Below are 14619 nucleotides of genomic sequence, written 5' to 3' on the forward strand. Positions count from 1 at the left end.
GAATTGCACCGCACACATTGAAACCATTCCCAATTATGAAAATATAAAGCTGAGTTGTGTCAGCTGTGTAATTCATAAGTTCAAAGTAAATTCAAATATATCAGGGGCAGTCTTGCTAATTTACTTTTTATGAGCGACCAGTCTCGAGAGTATACTCTTCATACATTTTTCACATTACAGTATTTGACTTTAATCATTTTCATATATAAATCCATGCTTAAATAAAGTATGTGTATGTAAGCCCAGAATCTCCAGATAGCATTGCTTTAACACTGACTTATTTCCTTCATTTTATAGACTTTCTTCTTTCACAATTTTAAGTTTGAAAGTTGGCCAATTAGTGTTGCCTTTACAACAGAGGCTGCACATTGTTGTTGATTCAAAGCTACGGTTTCCATTCTTTCAAGAAACTGAAGCCAGATTGTAACCTCACCAAAATGTAGCTTAATTAATGTAAATTACACGTGTTATTTGAGCCTTGCTGTTTTATTATTAATTTGTATTTTTACAGAATATTCAGCTCCTGTATTTAGTAGTATATTCAAATGAATTAAGAATTCACATTTATCAAAAAGTTTGAAGTGAGCACAGGATTTCAGCAGCAATTAGGAAGTTTCTGCATCAGAGTATATTGCTGTGATTCAAATAAATTGTATAAATTGAAAATCATAACATTACACAAAAAAAAGGGTAATGGGGGAGATTGCAAAAGCTACCAGGACATCTCATTACGGCACCGATACAGTCATCAATGTACCAGAAAAAGAAAGAGGGAGGGTGTCTGAATAGAACGAAAATAACAATTGTTCAACATATCCCAGAAAAAGACAGGCACAGCATCATTCTCCTTCTGAGTGCGTGGGTTTCCTCTGGGTGCTCTGGTTTCCTCCCACAGTCCAGAGATGTGCAGGTTAGGTGGATTGGCCATGCTAAATTGCCCCTTAGTGTCAGGGGGACTAGCTCGGGTAAATGCATGGGATTGTGGGGATAGCACCTGGGTAGGATTGTGGTCAGTGCAGAGTTGGTGGGCCGAATGGCCTCCTTCTGCACTGTAGGATTCTATGATCATCTTTTATTTGGAGAAATCTCCCATGTATGCTGGAATTCATCAAGTAGATGACATGTGCAGGCTTGCACATGTTCGCAGGATTGAAGATGGTTGCACACCCAAGGGTTTGCATATGTTGAGGTAGCTGAAACCAGAAGACCAATAGGATGCCCAAAAGCTCCATTTTAAGGATGCTGGCAACTGTGACATGAAAGTTATCAACATTGATATTCATACCTGGGGAAACACTCACCAAGGACAGAGAAAAATGGTGACCTGTAGGCTCCACCATGACAACCGATGGCTACTGTGGCTTAACCATAGAACCCACAATGACTCCTGATAACCACTCCTTTTGTCGCATGTTCCTTTGACAGCACCTTCCACACCTGCAACCTCTATTACCTAGAAGGATTGGGGGGTAGCAGCTGCGTGGGAACACCATCACCTGCCGGTTCTCCTCTAAGCCACGTAACCATCCTGACTGGGAACTCTATTGCCATTCCTTCACTATCGCTGGCTCAAAGTCCTGGAGCTCTCTTCCAAACAGCACTGTGTGTACCTACACACAGGGACTGCAGCAGTTTAAGAAGGGAGCTCACCCTCGCCTCATGGGCAATTAGGGATGTGCAATAAAGATGCTGGTCTAGCCAGCGGTACCCATTTCCCATGAAAGAATAGGAAAAGAATTGGGCAAAACCTGCCTCTCATTGGTTGGTCTCTTCAGCAGTCGGCAAATGAAGCTATCCCATCCCCAATGGATTTGATTTACAGCTTGTCCATCATCTTATGCAGATGGAACAGTGCTGATGACTATTAAATGCAATAGCATAAATGAACATTATGGAAGAGTTTTGTAATGCCTTTGTAATTCTACCTTATTACAGCCCCATTTGAATTGCATCTTTGTTGATTTCAGGATAAATCATGTTGGTGACTGGGGAACACAATTTGGTATGTTGATTGCTCACTTGCAGGACAAGTTTCCAGATTACCTGATCGTTTCCCCTCCAATTGGTGATCTTCAAGCCTTCTATAAAGTAAGTTTCCTCTCTTGTTGTGCAAGGTGTTTAGACATTAATTGCCCAGTCATAATCCTGAGCTTGACAGGGTAATTGTAATATAGTAAGAGTACAATCATTGATCTCCCTCGCCACTGCTCAGTGGTAAAAATAGAATTGAAAAAAAAAATTCCTCTCCCCACCCGGTCTTTCTATTTTACTTTTTTCGCTAGGTTTTCTTTTCCCCACCAGGCTCTTGCCCATTTCTGTCTTTACTTCTCTGACTTTCTTTCTTCAAGTGGCGTAACTGACTCACCATCTGCTATCTTCCTTTAAAGGCACACAGCCATGACATGCTATTTTATGTCAAAATGTTTAAAGTGCTTCAAGCATTCCTAACCCTTTGCTTTCCTTTGCCAAACTACTTCAGCTTTTTTAGAAAAAAATATTCTCGGGACATGGACATTGCTGGCAAAGCCAGCATTGATTGTCCATCACTAGCTGCCCTTGAGAAATGGCAACTTGAGTTGCTGCAGTCCATGTGGTGGAGGTGCCACCACTATGATGTTATTTGACAGGGAGTTTCAGGATTTTGACCCAGTGAAGGAGCAGCATTGTGAGTCCCAAGTCTTGAAGGTGTGTGATTTGGAGGAATACTTACAAGTGATGATTTTCCCATGCCCTTGTCCAAGTGGTGGAACACAAGGTTAGGATACCAAAGATGGCACGTTGCTGACATAGTGGAAGAGGAACTTCAGATCCAATAATGCAGCTTTCACTGATGTGGAAACTGATTGGCAACTTGAGTTGTTTAGATCAGAAACTGAACTGGACCAGCCATATGAATAAAGTTAAAAGCTAAAGTTTATTTATTAGTCACAAGAAGGCTTGCATTAACACTGCAATGAAGTTACTGTGAAAATCTCCTAGTTGCCACACTTCGGCACCTGTTCGGGTACACTGAGGGAGAATTTTAGCATGGCCAATGCACCAAACCAGCACGTCTTTTGGACTGAGGGAGGAAACTGGAGCACCTGGAGGAGAGCTATGCAGACACGGGGAGAACATGCAGATTCCACTCAGACAGTGACCCAAGCCAAGAATCGAACCCGAGTCCCTGGCGCTGTGAGGCAGCAATGCTAACCACTGTGCCACCGTACATTGTGGCTCACTCCCATTACTACATTGGCACACAGTGGTAGCAGTGTGTACCACCTCCAAGATACTGTCGCAACTCACCAAGCCTACTTTGTCAATACTTTCCAAACCCATTACCTCTACCATCGAGAAGGGCAAGGGCAGCATATACATGGGAATACAACTACCTGCAGGTTCCATAAAAACCAGGCACCTCCCTGACTCACAACCAAACCACCATTCCTTCAGTGTCACTGGGATAAATGCTGGAATTCCTTTGCTAACAGCACTGTGGGTATTCCTACAACAAATTACTGCAGTGGCTCAAGAAGGTGGCTCAGCACCATCATCTTGAGGGCAATTAGGACTGGGTAATAAAGGCTGGCTATCCAGCAACACCTACACACCATGTGTTATGGTTTCGGTCAGAAACTCCACCGTGTTTTATGAAGTCTGCCTGGATCCTAAGTTTGCACCTTGAATTTGGCTAGGGTAAGCATAATAATCTACATCCCAGAGTACTTAGGGAAGTGGCTCTAGAAATAGTGGATGCACTGGTGGTCATCTTCCAGGATTCTATAGACTCTGCAACAGTCCCTGCAGCTTGGAGGGTAGCGAATGTCACTCCAAATTCAAAAAGGGAGGTAGAAAGAAAACAGGGACCAATAGACTTAACATCAGTAGTGGGAAAAAATCTTGAATCCATTATCAAGGACTTTATAGCAGAGCATTTAGAAAGCAGTGGCAGGATTAGACAGAGTCAACATGGATTTATGAAGGGGAAATCAGGCTTGACAAATCTGTTGGAATTCTTTGAAGATGGAACTAGTAGAGTTGACAAGGGGGAACCAGTAGATGTGGTATATTTGGACATTCAGAAAGCATTTGACAAAGTCCCGCATAAGAGATTATTGTGCAAGATTAAAGCGCATGGGATTGGGGAAAGTATATTGAGATGGATAGAAAACTGGTTGGCAAATAGGGAACAAAGAGTTGGAATTAAGGGTGCTTTTCAAAATGGCAGGCAGTAACTAGTAGGGTGCCACAGGGATCGGTGCTGGGACCCCAGTTATTCACAATATATATTAATGATTTGGACGAGGGAACAAAATGTAACATCTCAAAGTTTGCAGATGATACCAAGTTGGGTGGGAGGGTGAACTGTGACGAGGATGCAGAGATCCTTCAGCACGATCTGGACAGGTTGGGTGAGTGGGCTAATCAATGGCAGATGCAGTATAATTTGGATAAATGTGAGGTTATTCACTTTGGAAGCAAAAACAAGAAGGCAGATTACTACCTGATTGGCTGTAAATTGGAGAGTGGAGTGTGCAGTGGGACCTGGATGTCCTTGTGCACCAGTCGCTGAAGATAAGCATGCAGGTGCAGCAGGCGGTAAAGAAGGCAAATGGTATGTTGGCCTTCGTTGTGAGAGATTTTAACTACAGGAACAGGGATGTGTTGCAATTATACAGGGCCTTGGTGAGGCCACACCTAGAATATTGTGTGCAGTCTTGGTCTCCTTTTCTGAGCAAGAATGTTCTTGCTCTCGAGGGAATGCAGCGAAGGTTTACCAGGCTGATTGCAGGGATGGCGGGACTGATGTATGAGAAGAAATTGACTAGGTTAGGATTGTTTTTGCTGGAGTTCAGATGAATGAGGGGGGGATCTCATAGAGACTTATAAAATTCTAACAGGACTAGACAGGGTAGATGCAGGGAAGATATTCCCAATGGTGGGCGAGTCCAGAACCAGGGGTCACAGTCTGAGGATTCAGGGTAGACCATTTAGGACCGAGGTGAGGAGACATTTCTTCACCCAGAGAGTGGTGAGCCTGTGGAATACATTACCACAGGAAGTAGTTGATGCCAAAACATTGAATGTATTCAAGAGGCGGCTGGATATAGCACTTGGGGCGAATGGGATCAAAGGCTATGGGGAAAAAGCAGGATTAAGCTATTGAGTTGGATGATCAGCCATGATCTTAATGAATGGCGGAGTAGGCACGAAGGGCCAAATGGCCTCCTCCTGCTCCTGTTTCTATGATATAGTTCACCTCGGGTATGATTCAAATGACCCACTAGGGAGCTTATATCAAACAAAGTTTATTTAAGAATATAGTTAACATGTATGGAAAGAAAATTAGCAATAACTGTTATCAATTACAAACAAAACAACCGCAATAATATATAACCCATAACAAATATATCCAAGGTGTTACAATCAAATCAAAACTTCCTTTAGACAAACCCCTTTTCACAGGTTTAACACAGCAAAGGCTAATTAATGCTCACATTAAACTGGAACTGAGTCCTTTGGATGAATGCCACAGCTGTACTAATGCACTCAGAACAGTTTGAAGTCCGGACAGCTTCCCAGAACTAAAGGGAGGCTGTGTGGTCAAGCCACCAACAGCAATATTTCTACACCAGCAGCATTTCCCAAAACCAGGGAGCGAGAGACACTGCTTTCAGTCTGTTGACCATGCCCTTCTAAGCTAAAATCTGCAGCTCAGAGCTGAAAATGAAACAGCTCCTATCACCACACCTGCGGACATTTCTTTTCTCCTGACAGGGTCATAAAACTAATTCCCAAAGTAAAAATAAACAAACCCCATTTAAGCCACTCAAGGAGAAATAAAAGGACTCCTCGTAGACAGCTCGGCAACAATGACATCAGATAAGGTCTTGAGCATAATTTAAACAAACATCTCTTAATGGCACACTAACGAAAGAATTTTAAAAAATGACTGGGAGCATCTAATACATAATGTTATGCATTAATTAGGTTTATGCATAGATCTTCATCAAAGCAAAATGTCGTAGAAGAACCATAGAATCCGTACAGTGCAGAAAGCGGCCATTTGGCCCATTGAGTCTGCACCAACTCCGAAAGAACATCTTACCCAGGCTGTCCCCCTGATAAGAATGACCTTCCTGATACTTCCTTCCCAAGTCCTCCCACAAAGTCAAAGCTGAGATCAGGAACTTGCCATTTATTATACGGAAAAAATTATTAAGCTTGTCCTCCTTGGTGTGTTGTGCTGAGTTGGAACTTGAATATTAGCCACATCCCCATTGCTCCCCTGAGTGAATGTAATTTTCCCAGATCTTTTATAATAGTCAACTGTCGATGGATTTGAAATAAATTTTAGCATAACAGTAGAGCCAAACGTTTTGTTCCATTGTTTGTTGATTTAACATAGATATTTCACATTTTAAATGGTGAATGATGATTATGTTGGACTAATTGCGTGGAAATGAGCTCATCTTGCTGATCAGGATCTGCTCCAGCAGTTTATCATCTCAAATACCAGATGGCATTGCCATTGTAGTTACTGTCACTCACTCATCAGTCTCTAATTTATGCATAAATGTTATACCTGATCAGTCTTCGCTGAATGGAAGGTGTCTTATTATGATGGTTGTCAAGACAACGTTGAATGCTCCATGAAGATGTCATACCGTACAAACTTTGCTGAAAGATTAAATTTGTGGTGTGCTGACTGCAGATTACTGGAATGTAATCTTCAATTATGTATATAAAATACTGCTTTATATTCAAAGAGTTACATAGAACGCAGAGCACAGAAACAGAAACTCACCTTCCCCATAGCAATGTTTATGTGAAACATGATGTTCCTCACACCACTCTTCATTTATAACAATTAGCATAACCTTGTGCTCATCAAACTCTTGCTTAAATGCATCTCTGATATTCCCTTCAACTACTCCCTGTGGTGGAGTGTTTCACAGTCTCACCATGCTCTGGATAAAGAAGTTTATTCTGAATTCCCAACTGGTCTTATTAGTGGCAATCCTAAATTTATGGCCTCTGGCTTTGGGGTTGCCCGGAAGTAGAATCTTCTCTACGGCTACCCTGTCTAACGTCTTGGCTCCATATTGTGATAAATATTTTTTTGCAACTTCTCACGTGGCTTAATGTCTTATAATTAGGAGCCCAGGTCTGTTCACAGGAGCCCAGGTGCGGTCTGATCAAGTTTAACATTTCACTGCTTTTCAATCCTACCCCTCTAGAATTGGAATCCATTATCAAAATTTTTTTAAGCGCAATGCTTTATTATAACCAAGGATAGAACAGTCCTGTCCTTTACTAACGTTTTGAAATTCTCAGTAATTACTATATGTTTACAGGAATCCAAAAAAAGATTTGATGAGGAGGAAGCCTTTAAGAAGCGAGCATATGAGTGTGTGGTGTTGCTGCAGAGCCACAATCCAGAAATTATTAAGGCCTGGAATATGATCTGTGATGTTTCTCGGAAGGGTAAGCTAGAAATCAAGTTAAGGGAATCCAACATCATGGGCGGCATGGTGGAACAGTGGTTAGCACTGCCTCCTACGGCGCCGGAGACCCGGCTTCGATTCCCTTCGATCCTGTGTGGAGTCTGCATGTTCTCCTCGTGTCTGCATGGGTTTTCTCCAGGTGCTCCTGTTTCCTCCCACAGTCCAAAAGACGTGGCCATGCTAAATTCTCCCTCAGTGTACCAGAACAGGCGACGGAGCTTGGTGACTAGATGATTGTCACAGTAACTTCATTGCAGTGTTAAGCCTACTTGTGACTAATAAATAAACTTAAAACAAAGCAAAGGATTTAGCTTGGATTTGTCAAGAAGGGCAAACCAGCTCTCTGTGGGACAATAGAGGTATATTTTAGTTTGATGGTTGAAACTTTCAAAGTGCAGATAGTGTTTTTTAGGTAAGAGTATTGGGGGATGTAAATCAGAGACTGATGAATATGGTCTGGGTACAAATCAGCCATTATTTAACTTAATGGGAGCTGAATAACCTTTTTTTTCCAATGTTCCTGCAACAATATTTCTCTCAAACAATCTTTACCTCCTTGTGTCTTTTTCATATGTTATGGAAAATCCTTTTTTTAAAAGTGCATGTTAGATTCAAGATTGTTGTGGAAAAGGGCAAGAGGGCCTGAATTCAAAGTTCTAAACTGCGGGAAGGTCGATTTTGCTAAGGTCTGATGTGATCTGGCCAGAGTGGACTGGGAGCAGCCACTTTTGGTTGAATCTGTGACAGAACAGTGGAACATATTCAAGAAGGAAATAGGAAGAGTACAGGGTCAACATGCTCCAATAAAGAAAAAGGGTGGGACCAACAAATTCAATGAGCTCTGGATATAGAGGGATATACAGACATCGAGGGCTTAAAACAGCAGAAGCCCAAGAGGAGTATAGAATGTGCAAGAGGGAATTTAAAAATTAGGAGAGCAAAAAGGGGACATGAAAGGATACTGGCAGGTAAAGTAAAGGAAAATCCCAAGTTGTTTTACAAGTATATGAAGGATGAAAAGATAACTAGGGAAAGAGTAGTGCCGATGAAGGACCAAATCAATATTGTGTGTGTGGTGCTGGAGGGCATAGGTAGGGTTCTAAATGAATACTTTGTGTCGGCACTCACTACTGAGAGGAACTATGTGGGTATAAAAATCAAGGAGGACTGTGATACAACTAACAAAATGAACATAGAGAGGACATTCTGAATGGTTTGACAGGCTTCAAAGTAGATAAATCTCCAGGGCTGGGTGAAATTTATCCCAGGCTGTTGATTGAGGCAAGGGAGGAAATAGCAGGCAATAATTTTCAATTCCTATCTGGTCATAGGCGAGGTGCTGGAGGACATCCAATGTGGTACCATTATTCAGGAAGGGAGAAAGGGATAAACCAGGAAACTACAAGCCAGTCAGTCTAACCTCAGTGATGGGGAAACTATTGGAAGCAGTTCTGAGAGACAGAATTAATCTGCATATGGAGAGGCAGCAATTAATCAAGAACAATCAGCATGGTTTTGTTAAGGGGAGGTCATGTCTGACCAACCAGACTGAATTTTTCAATGAGGTGACCAGGTGTGTCGATGAGGGCAATGCATTGGATGTAGTCTACACTGGTTGCCAATATTTGTGGCCACGTTCATAAGCTGAGCAATGAGTGAGATCTGTGCTTTTCTTTGTACGTTCCTATGATTAAGTCTGTGAAAGTGTTTGCCTTTTCCAAGTGGTGATAGAACTTCAGGAGGAGCATTGCTAGTTTAGTAAGTTGGGGCTTTCAGAGCTCTGCTAGCCAGTTATTATATCAAGTGAGATGTTCTCAGACTGCAGCTTTTTACTGCCGTATACATCTCCTCGGCTGTGCCTATTAATGGCATAGCTTCTCAAGTGTGATGGAGAGAGGAGGGTTGGCAGAGTAATGGGATGTTTTGTTTGGGGTAATCGGGTTTTGAGTTATTTTGTAAAGCACAAACGTCTGCATTTGATTTCATTGATACCAGAGGATGCTGTGCTTCCTGCTTCCCTCGTTGATACGAGTGTTCTGTGTCTTTTGTTCTCTGGTTTACACCAGTTTTTTCAGTTTGAGTGCTTTTCCTCATGTTTTTAATGGTTTCTTTTGTAGAATTCCAGAAAATCTATGACGCTCTTGATGTAAAAGTGATTGAAAGGGGCGAATCGTATTACCACGACATGATGAATGACATTGTTAAATTATTTGAGGAAAAAGGTAAAAATAAGACTGGAATGGGGAATGCTGGGACTAAATTAAAATTACTCTGAAATCCCTGATACAAGTTGTAGCTTTGTGAATCATCGCTGTTTTAGAAATTTAGATTTTTAAAGTCCAAATGTCACTCCTTGCTGGCATACTGAAATGTGCTGTATTATTTTTCTAAAATCTACATTTTTAATTAAATAACTAAAATTGCTCTCTAGTTGTCAATGGAACTGCACACTTTGAAGTAATTTTCACCCATGAAATTTTTTCTTTGATCAAGAGAATCATAAGGAGCCAGACAATAAATGCATACAAAGAACAATACAGCACAGGAACAGGCCCTTCGGCCCTCCAAGCCCGCGCCGCTCCCCGGTCCAGGATTGAATCCTGAAACCAGGATCCCCGCCCAATTTTCCAGCCTATCTACATCCTAATATCCTATCCACCGAGCTGTCCCTCACAGCTACGATGCTTTGTTCATCACAACCTATTAACTCACCCCCACCCCCCCATTCCAGACCATGTGATCTCCAGGGAGAGGCGAAAACCCAGAGTGAAAACCCCAGGGCCAATATGGGGAAAAGAAAATCTGGGAAATTCCTCTCCGACCCCCTGAGGCGATCGAAACGAGTCCAGGAGATCACACTGGCCCTGATCAGAAAATGCTTCCCAACCCATACATTGATAGATAGCTGGGAATGACTTCAAGCAAACCTGGTCTATTCCTGTTAATTCAAAGCTGCTTAATTTAAGTGCACATAAGAAGAACCAAATTATCAGGCAAGGACTTTTGAGTTACTGAGGAGTTTGCATTGTGTCATAAGTAAATTTTTGTCCAGTTTGTAATTTTTTCTGAATCTGGAGATGGGATTGCACCTAATAAATAAAAAAAGGAAATGCTTGGAGAAACTCAACTGGTATGGCAGCATCTGTGGAGAGAGAAACAGACTTAAAATTTCAAGCCCGGTATGACTCTTCAGAACATATTGGACTGGGAACATTAACTGTTTCTCTCTCCACAGATGCTGCCAGACCGATTGTCTATTCAGCGTTTTCTGTTTTTAATTTCAGATCCCCAGCATCCACTGTATTTTGCTTTCATGACTGATAATGAGCACTTTTCATGTTTCCTGGGAACTTCATAGGGGTGCTTTTGTTCAGATGGGGCTCTATATTTTGGTGGGGTTCTTTTTTGCTAACAGTTACCTACAGGCGGTGCAGTCAATAAAGGTGAAATGTGATGAAATCCAGCCTGAAAGATAAGAGTAATGAACCATCGCATGCAGGCTTATTAACTCTCTTGCAATTGCCTCTGAAAATAATTATAACCAGTAGAGCTTTGTTTTGTATTGTCACCGTACAGATGGCTAAATCCAGGTTGCATCAATTATTCTGGCAGGTTTGGTAGAGCTTGACGAGGGCCGAAAGATTGTTTTTCCACACGGATGCTCGTTGCCCCTGACGATAGAAAAATCAGACGGAGGGTACACATATGACACATCAGACTTAGCGGCTCTTCGACACAGGATTTTTGATGAGAAGGCTGATATAATTATCTATGTTGTGGATATCGGGCAGGTAGGTTTGATCCATGGATAGATACACTGCTGCTGCTTTATTATTCGCATTGCAACTGCAAAGTGTTTTGAGGTTAATTTCGTCCACTCGTTTGGGATTCCAGCTTCACTACTTCAAAAATATACTGTAGATATTGACAGTCAGTAACTCCATAAAAAATATATATTTGGCATGGCAAATGGAAACCGTATACTCAATCCCAGACGGTTCAGTGGTCACATTGTGTATCAGAAGTGGGAAATATTTAAGTTCTCTAATGGTGAAAAGCCTCACCTGTTGAGCGCAAAATTAATGTGACTTACTGGTGGATCAAGTAAGTGAAGTATATTAAATAGTATTTGCATGCGAGTGCAAAATTCTCATTTAAATTAGCAAGTAGCTTCTCCACGCCGTCACTGTCATTCTGGTGTGTGTTAAATTCATCACCATCCTCCGCTTGTTTCACGGTGACATGCAAGCTGTGACCCTCCCCAACGGAATCATCACAGACCCAATACGAGTGCAAACTGGGGTCCAACTGCATCATCGTGCCAATGCTCTCCATTTTCCTCACTGCAACACTCCATTCCATCACCTTGAAGCTCCTCACCGGGGTGGAGCTAATCTACAGGACTAGTGGGAAGCTGTTCAACCTTCAATTCCTCCAGGCTAGAGCCAAGACCACCCTAACTTCTGTTATCGAGCTGCAGTACACAGACAGTGTCTGTGTGCGCGCACGCTGAGGCTGAGCTACAAACCATCGTCGAGGCGTATGAGAGAATGGGCCTCCGACTAAACATCCGGCAAACAAAGGTTCCCTACCAACATGTTCCTCTTACACAAAACTGCCCCCCAGCCGTCAAGATCCATGATGAGCCCTGGGCAACGTGGATCATTTCCCATACCTTGGGAGCCCCCTCTTGACACGAGCAGACAGCAATGATGAAATCCAGCATCAACTCCAATGCGACAATGCAGTCTTCAGATGCCTGAGGAACAGAGTGTTTGAAGAACGAGACCTCAAACCCAGCACCAGGCTCATGGTCCGCAGAGCAGCTGTGGTCGCCGCTCTCCTGTATGCATCCGAAACATGGGCAATGTACAGCAGACACCTTAAATCCCTGGAGCGATATCACCAACGTTGCTCTGCAAAATCTACTGGCAGGATAGGCATACCAATGAGAGCATTCTTTCCCTTGCCAATATCCCCAGTATTGAGGCACTGGTCGCCCTTGACCAGCTGAGATAGGTGGGCCACATTATCCACATGCCCAATACAAGACTCCTGAAACAAGTGTTCTATTCCAAGCTCTGCAATGGCAGGCACTTACCAGGACGGCTGAGGAAACGCTACACGGACGCTCTGAAAGCCTCCCTAAATAAATGCAACATCCCCACTCACACATGGGAATCACTTTGCCTAGAACTGGAGAAGAAGCATTCGCAAAGGTGCAAGCCTCCTCGAACATTGCTGAGCGGAGCATTTGGAGGCCAAGTGCAAACAGTGGGAAGAAAGCACAGAATCTAGATCGTTCCACCCACTTCATCAAGCACCACCTGCCCCATGTGTGGCAGAGTCTGCAGCTCCAAGATTGGTCGACTCAGCCACCGCAGAGCGCACCCCCTCCCCCTCGGAGTGGAAGCAAGTCACCCTCGACCCTGAGGGACTGCCACAGAAAGGAGGAGGTGTGTGTGTAAATTCTGAGAACTAAGCATCAGGTGGTTGCCAGAAATTACCATTCCATCAGTGTTTTTGTAAATTGCTTGTATTCCCATGTTGTGATTCTAATCATGTTTTACCTTCCACCCCAGAGTGTCCATTTCCAGACGGTCTTTGCTGCAGCCCAGATGATTGGCTGGTATGACCCCAAACAGATCAGAGTGGAGCATACTGGATTTGGTGTGGTGTTAGGTGAAGATAAGTAAGTGTTCTTAAGAATTCTTGTTGCTTGGTTTCCTGGCACATAATGATCCTTTGCATACTGAATTATGATTCTCCTCCAAAAACCTTGTACAGTACTTGCAATTTTTAAAGTGTTTGGAGCTTCTGAAACAGCAGTGCGGTAGGGTCACATACCTCCTTTCACCTCTCAGAACCTCATATTCTTCTAAAGCAAGGAGTGATGGTCTGCTCTACTTGGTGTAATGTCCCAACATGGAATGTGTTTAGCCCCTTTCAACCCAGGGCCCCCAGACTGCAATTCAGGATAAATTGACAAAACCGAAGAGTGTGAAATATAATTCAGAAGCCCAGACTGGTGCAGAAAAGAACGTAGCCTTTCGACAATTGAGTTACATTGATGAGAACTTGCATGTTGCCTCAAGTGAAGAGTGGAGCTAGAAGTCACACACAAGCCTGATTGCAAAAATGTAACTGTCCAATAATAGCCTGCAACATTTCTGGGTTTCCGTAAATTTCTGGGAGCTGGAAAGATTAATATATATTTTGAGCAATAAAGCAAGAACATGTGCAAATCTCTTTATATATCAGCATTTTATTTTGGCATTGGTTCACAGAAAAAAGTTCAAAACAAGATCAGGTGAAACTGTGCGATTGGCTGAACTACTCCAAGAAGGTCTGAAAAGATCAATGGATAAGCTGTTGATGAAGGAACGAGAGAAGGTAATTAATTTCAGTCATACTTTGTTACTCATACCTTTTCTCATAACCTTACAAGAAAAGAAACATGTGGCAAGCTGGTGTGAGATTTATGTATTAATACGAACATATAAATTAGGAGCAGGCCATTTGGACCCTCGAGCCTATTCCGCCATTCAATAAGATTATGGCTGATCTGATTGTGGCCTCAACTCAATATTCCTGACTACCTCTGATATCTTTTGTGAGTTAAAAATCTATCTACCTCTACCGTAAATATGTTGGTAACCCTATCTCCTCTGCGCTCTTGGGAAGAGAGAATTCCAAAGGTGAATGACCCTCTGAGAGAAAGTAATTCTCCTTGTCGTGGAGGTAGTGAGATTCTTTGTTCAGTGTTTTTAAATAAACATAGGGAGGGTTACTACAAACCATATTTGAGTCTTTTGTTGCAGGGATAACACCCTTCAGATTGTGGCAACTTTGGAAAATGTCATAAGACTCTTCAAAGGTGTCTCAGAGAAAATTGATGCTGAGCTAGAGGTGGATATTGGGATGTTTGCTTAAAGATTTTAAGGTGTTGAGCTAAGAGGTTTAAAGAAGGAATTCCATAGCTTAGGGTCTAGACGGCTGATCTAATGGTCGGGTGAAGAGTGTTGGGACTATGGTGCCCAAATGCGGAGGAGGTTACACCGATGGGGAAAGGCAAGACCTTGAAGGGTTCTTTATTTAAACGTCAACAGAAAATATTTGAAAATAATCG

General features: G+C 42.5%; 1 protein-coding gene across 1 annotated transcript in view; it reads left to right on the forward strand.

The window, feature by feature from the left end:
- Nucleotides 1-14619, forward strand: part of rars1 (arginyl-tRNA synthetase 1) — a 36718-nt gene that overhangs the window by 13835 nt on the left and 8264 nt on the right. The window contains exons 7-12 of the mRNA XM_078230760.1: nucleotides 1968-2088; nucleotides 7341-7470; nucleotides 9608-9712; nucleotides 11103-11281; nucleotides 13073-13182; nucleotides 13778-13883. Coding sequence (XP_078086886.1) covers nucleotides 1968-2088; nucleotides 7341-7470; nucleotides 9608-9712; nucleotides 11103-11281; nucleotides 13073-13182; nucleotides 13778-13883 — 751 coding nt within the window. The remainder of the gene's footprint in view (nucleotides 1-1967; nucleotides 2089-7340; nucleotides 7471-9607; nucleotides 9713-11102; nucleotides 11282-13072; nucleotides 13183-13777; nucleotides 13884-14619) is intronic.

Source organism: Mustelus asterias, chromosome 16 (assembly GCF_964213995.1).
Source record: "Mustelus asterias chromosome 16, sMusAst1.hap1.1, whole genome shotgun sequence".
In the NCBI taxonomy this organism is placed as follows: Eukaryota; Metazoa; Chordata; class Chondrichthyes; order Carcharhiniformes; family Triakidae; genus Mustelus; species Mustelus asterias.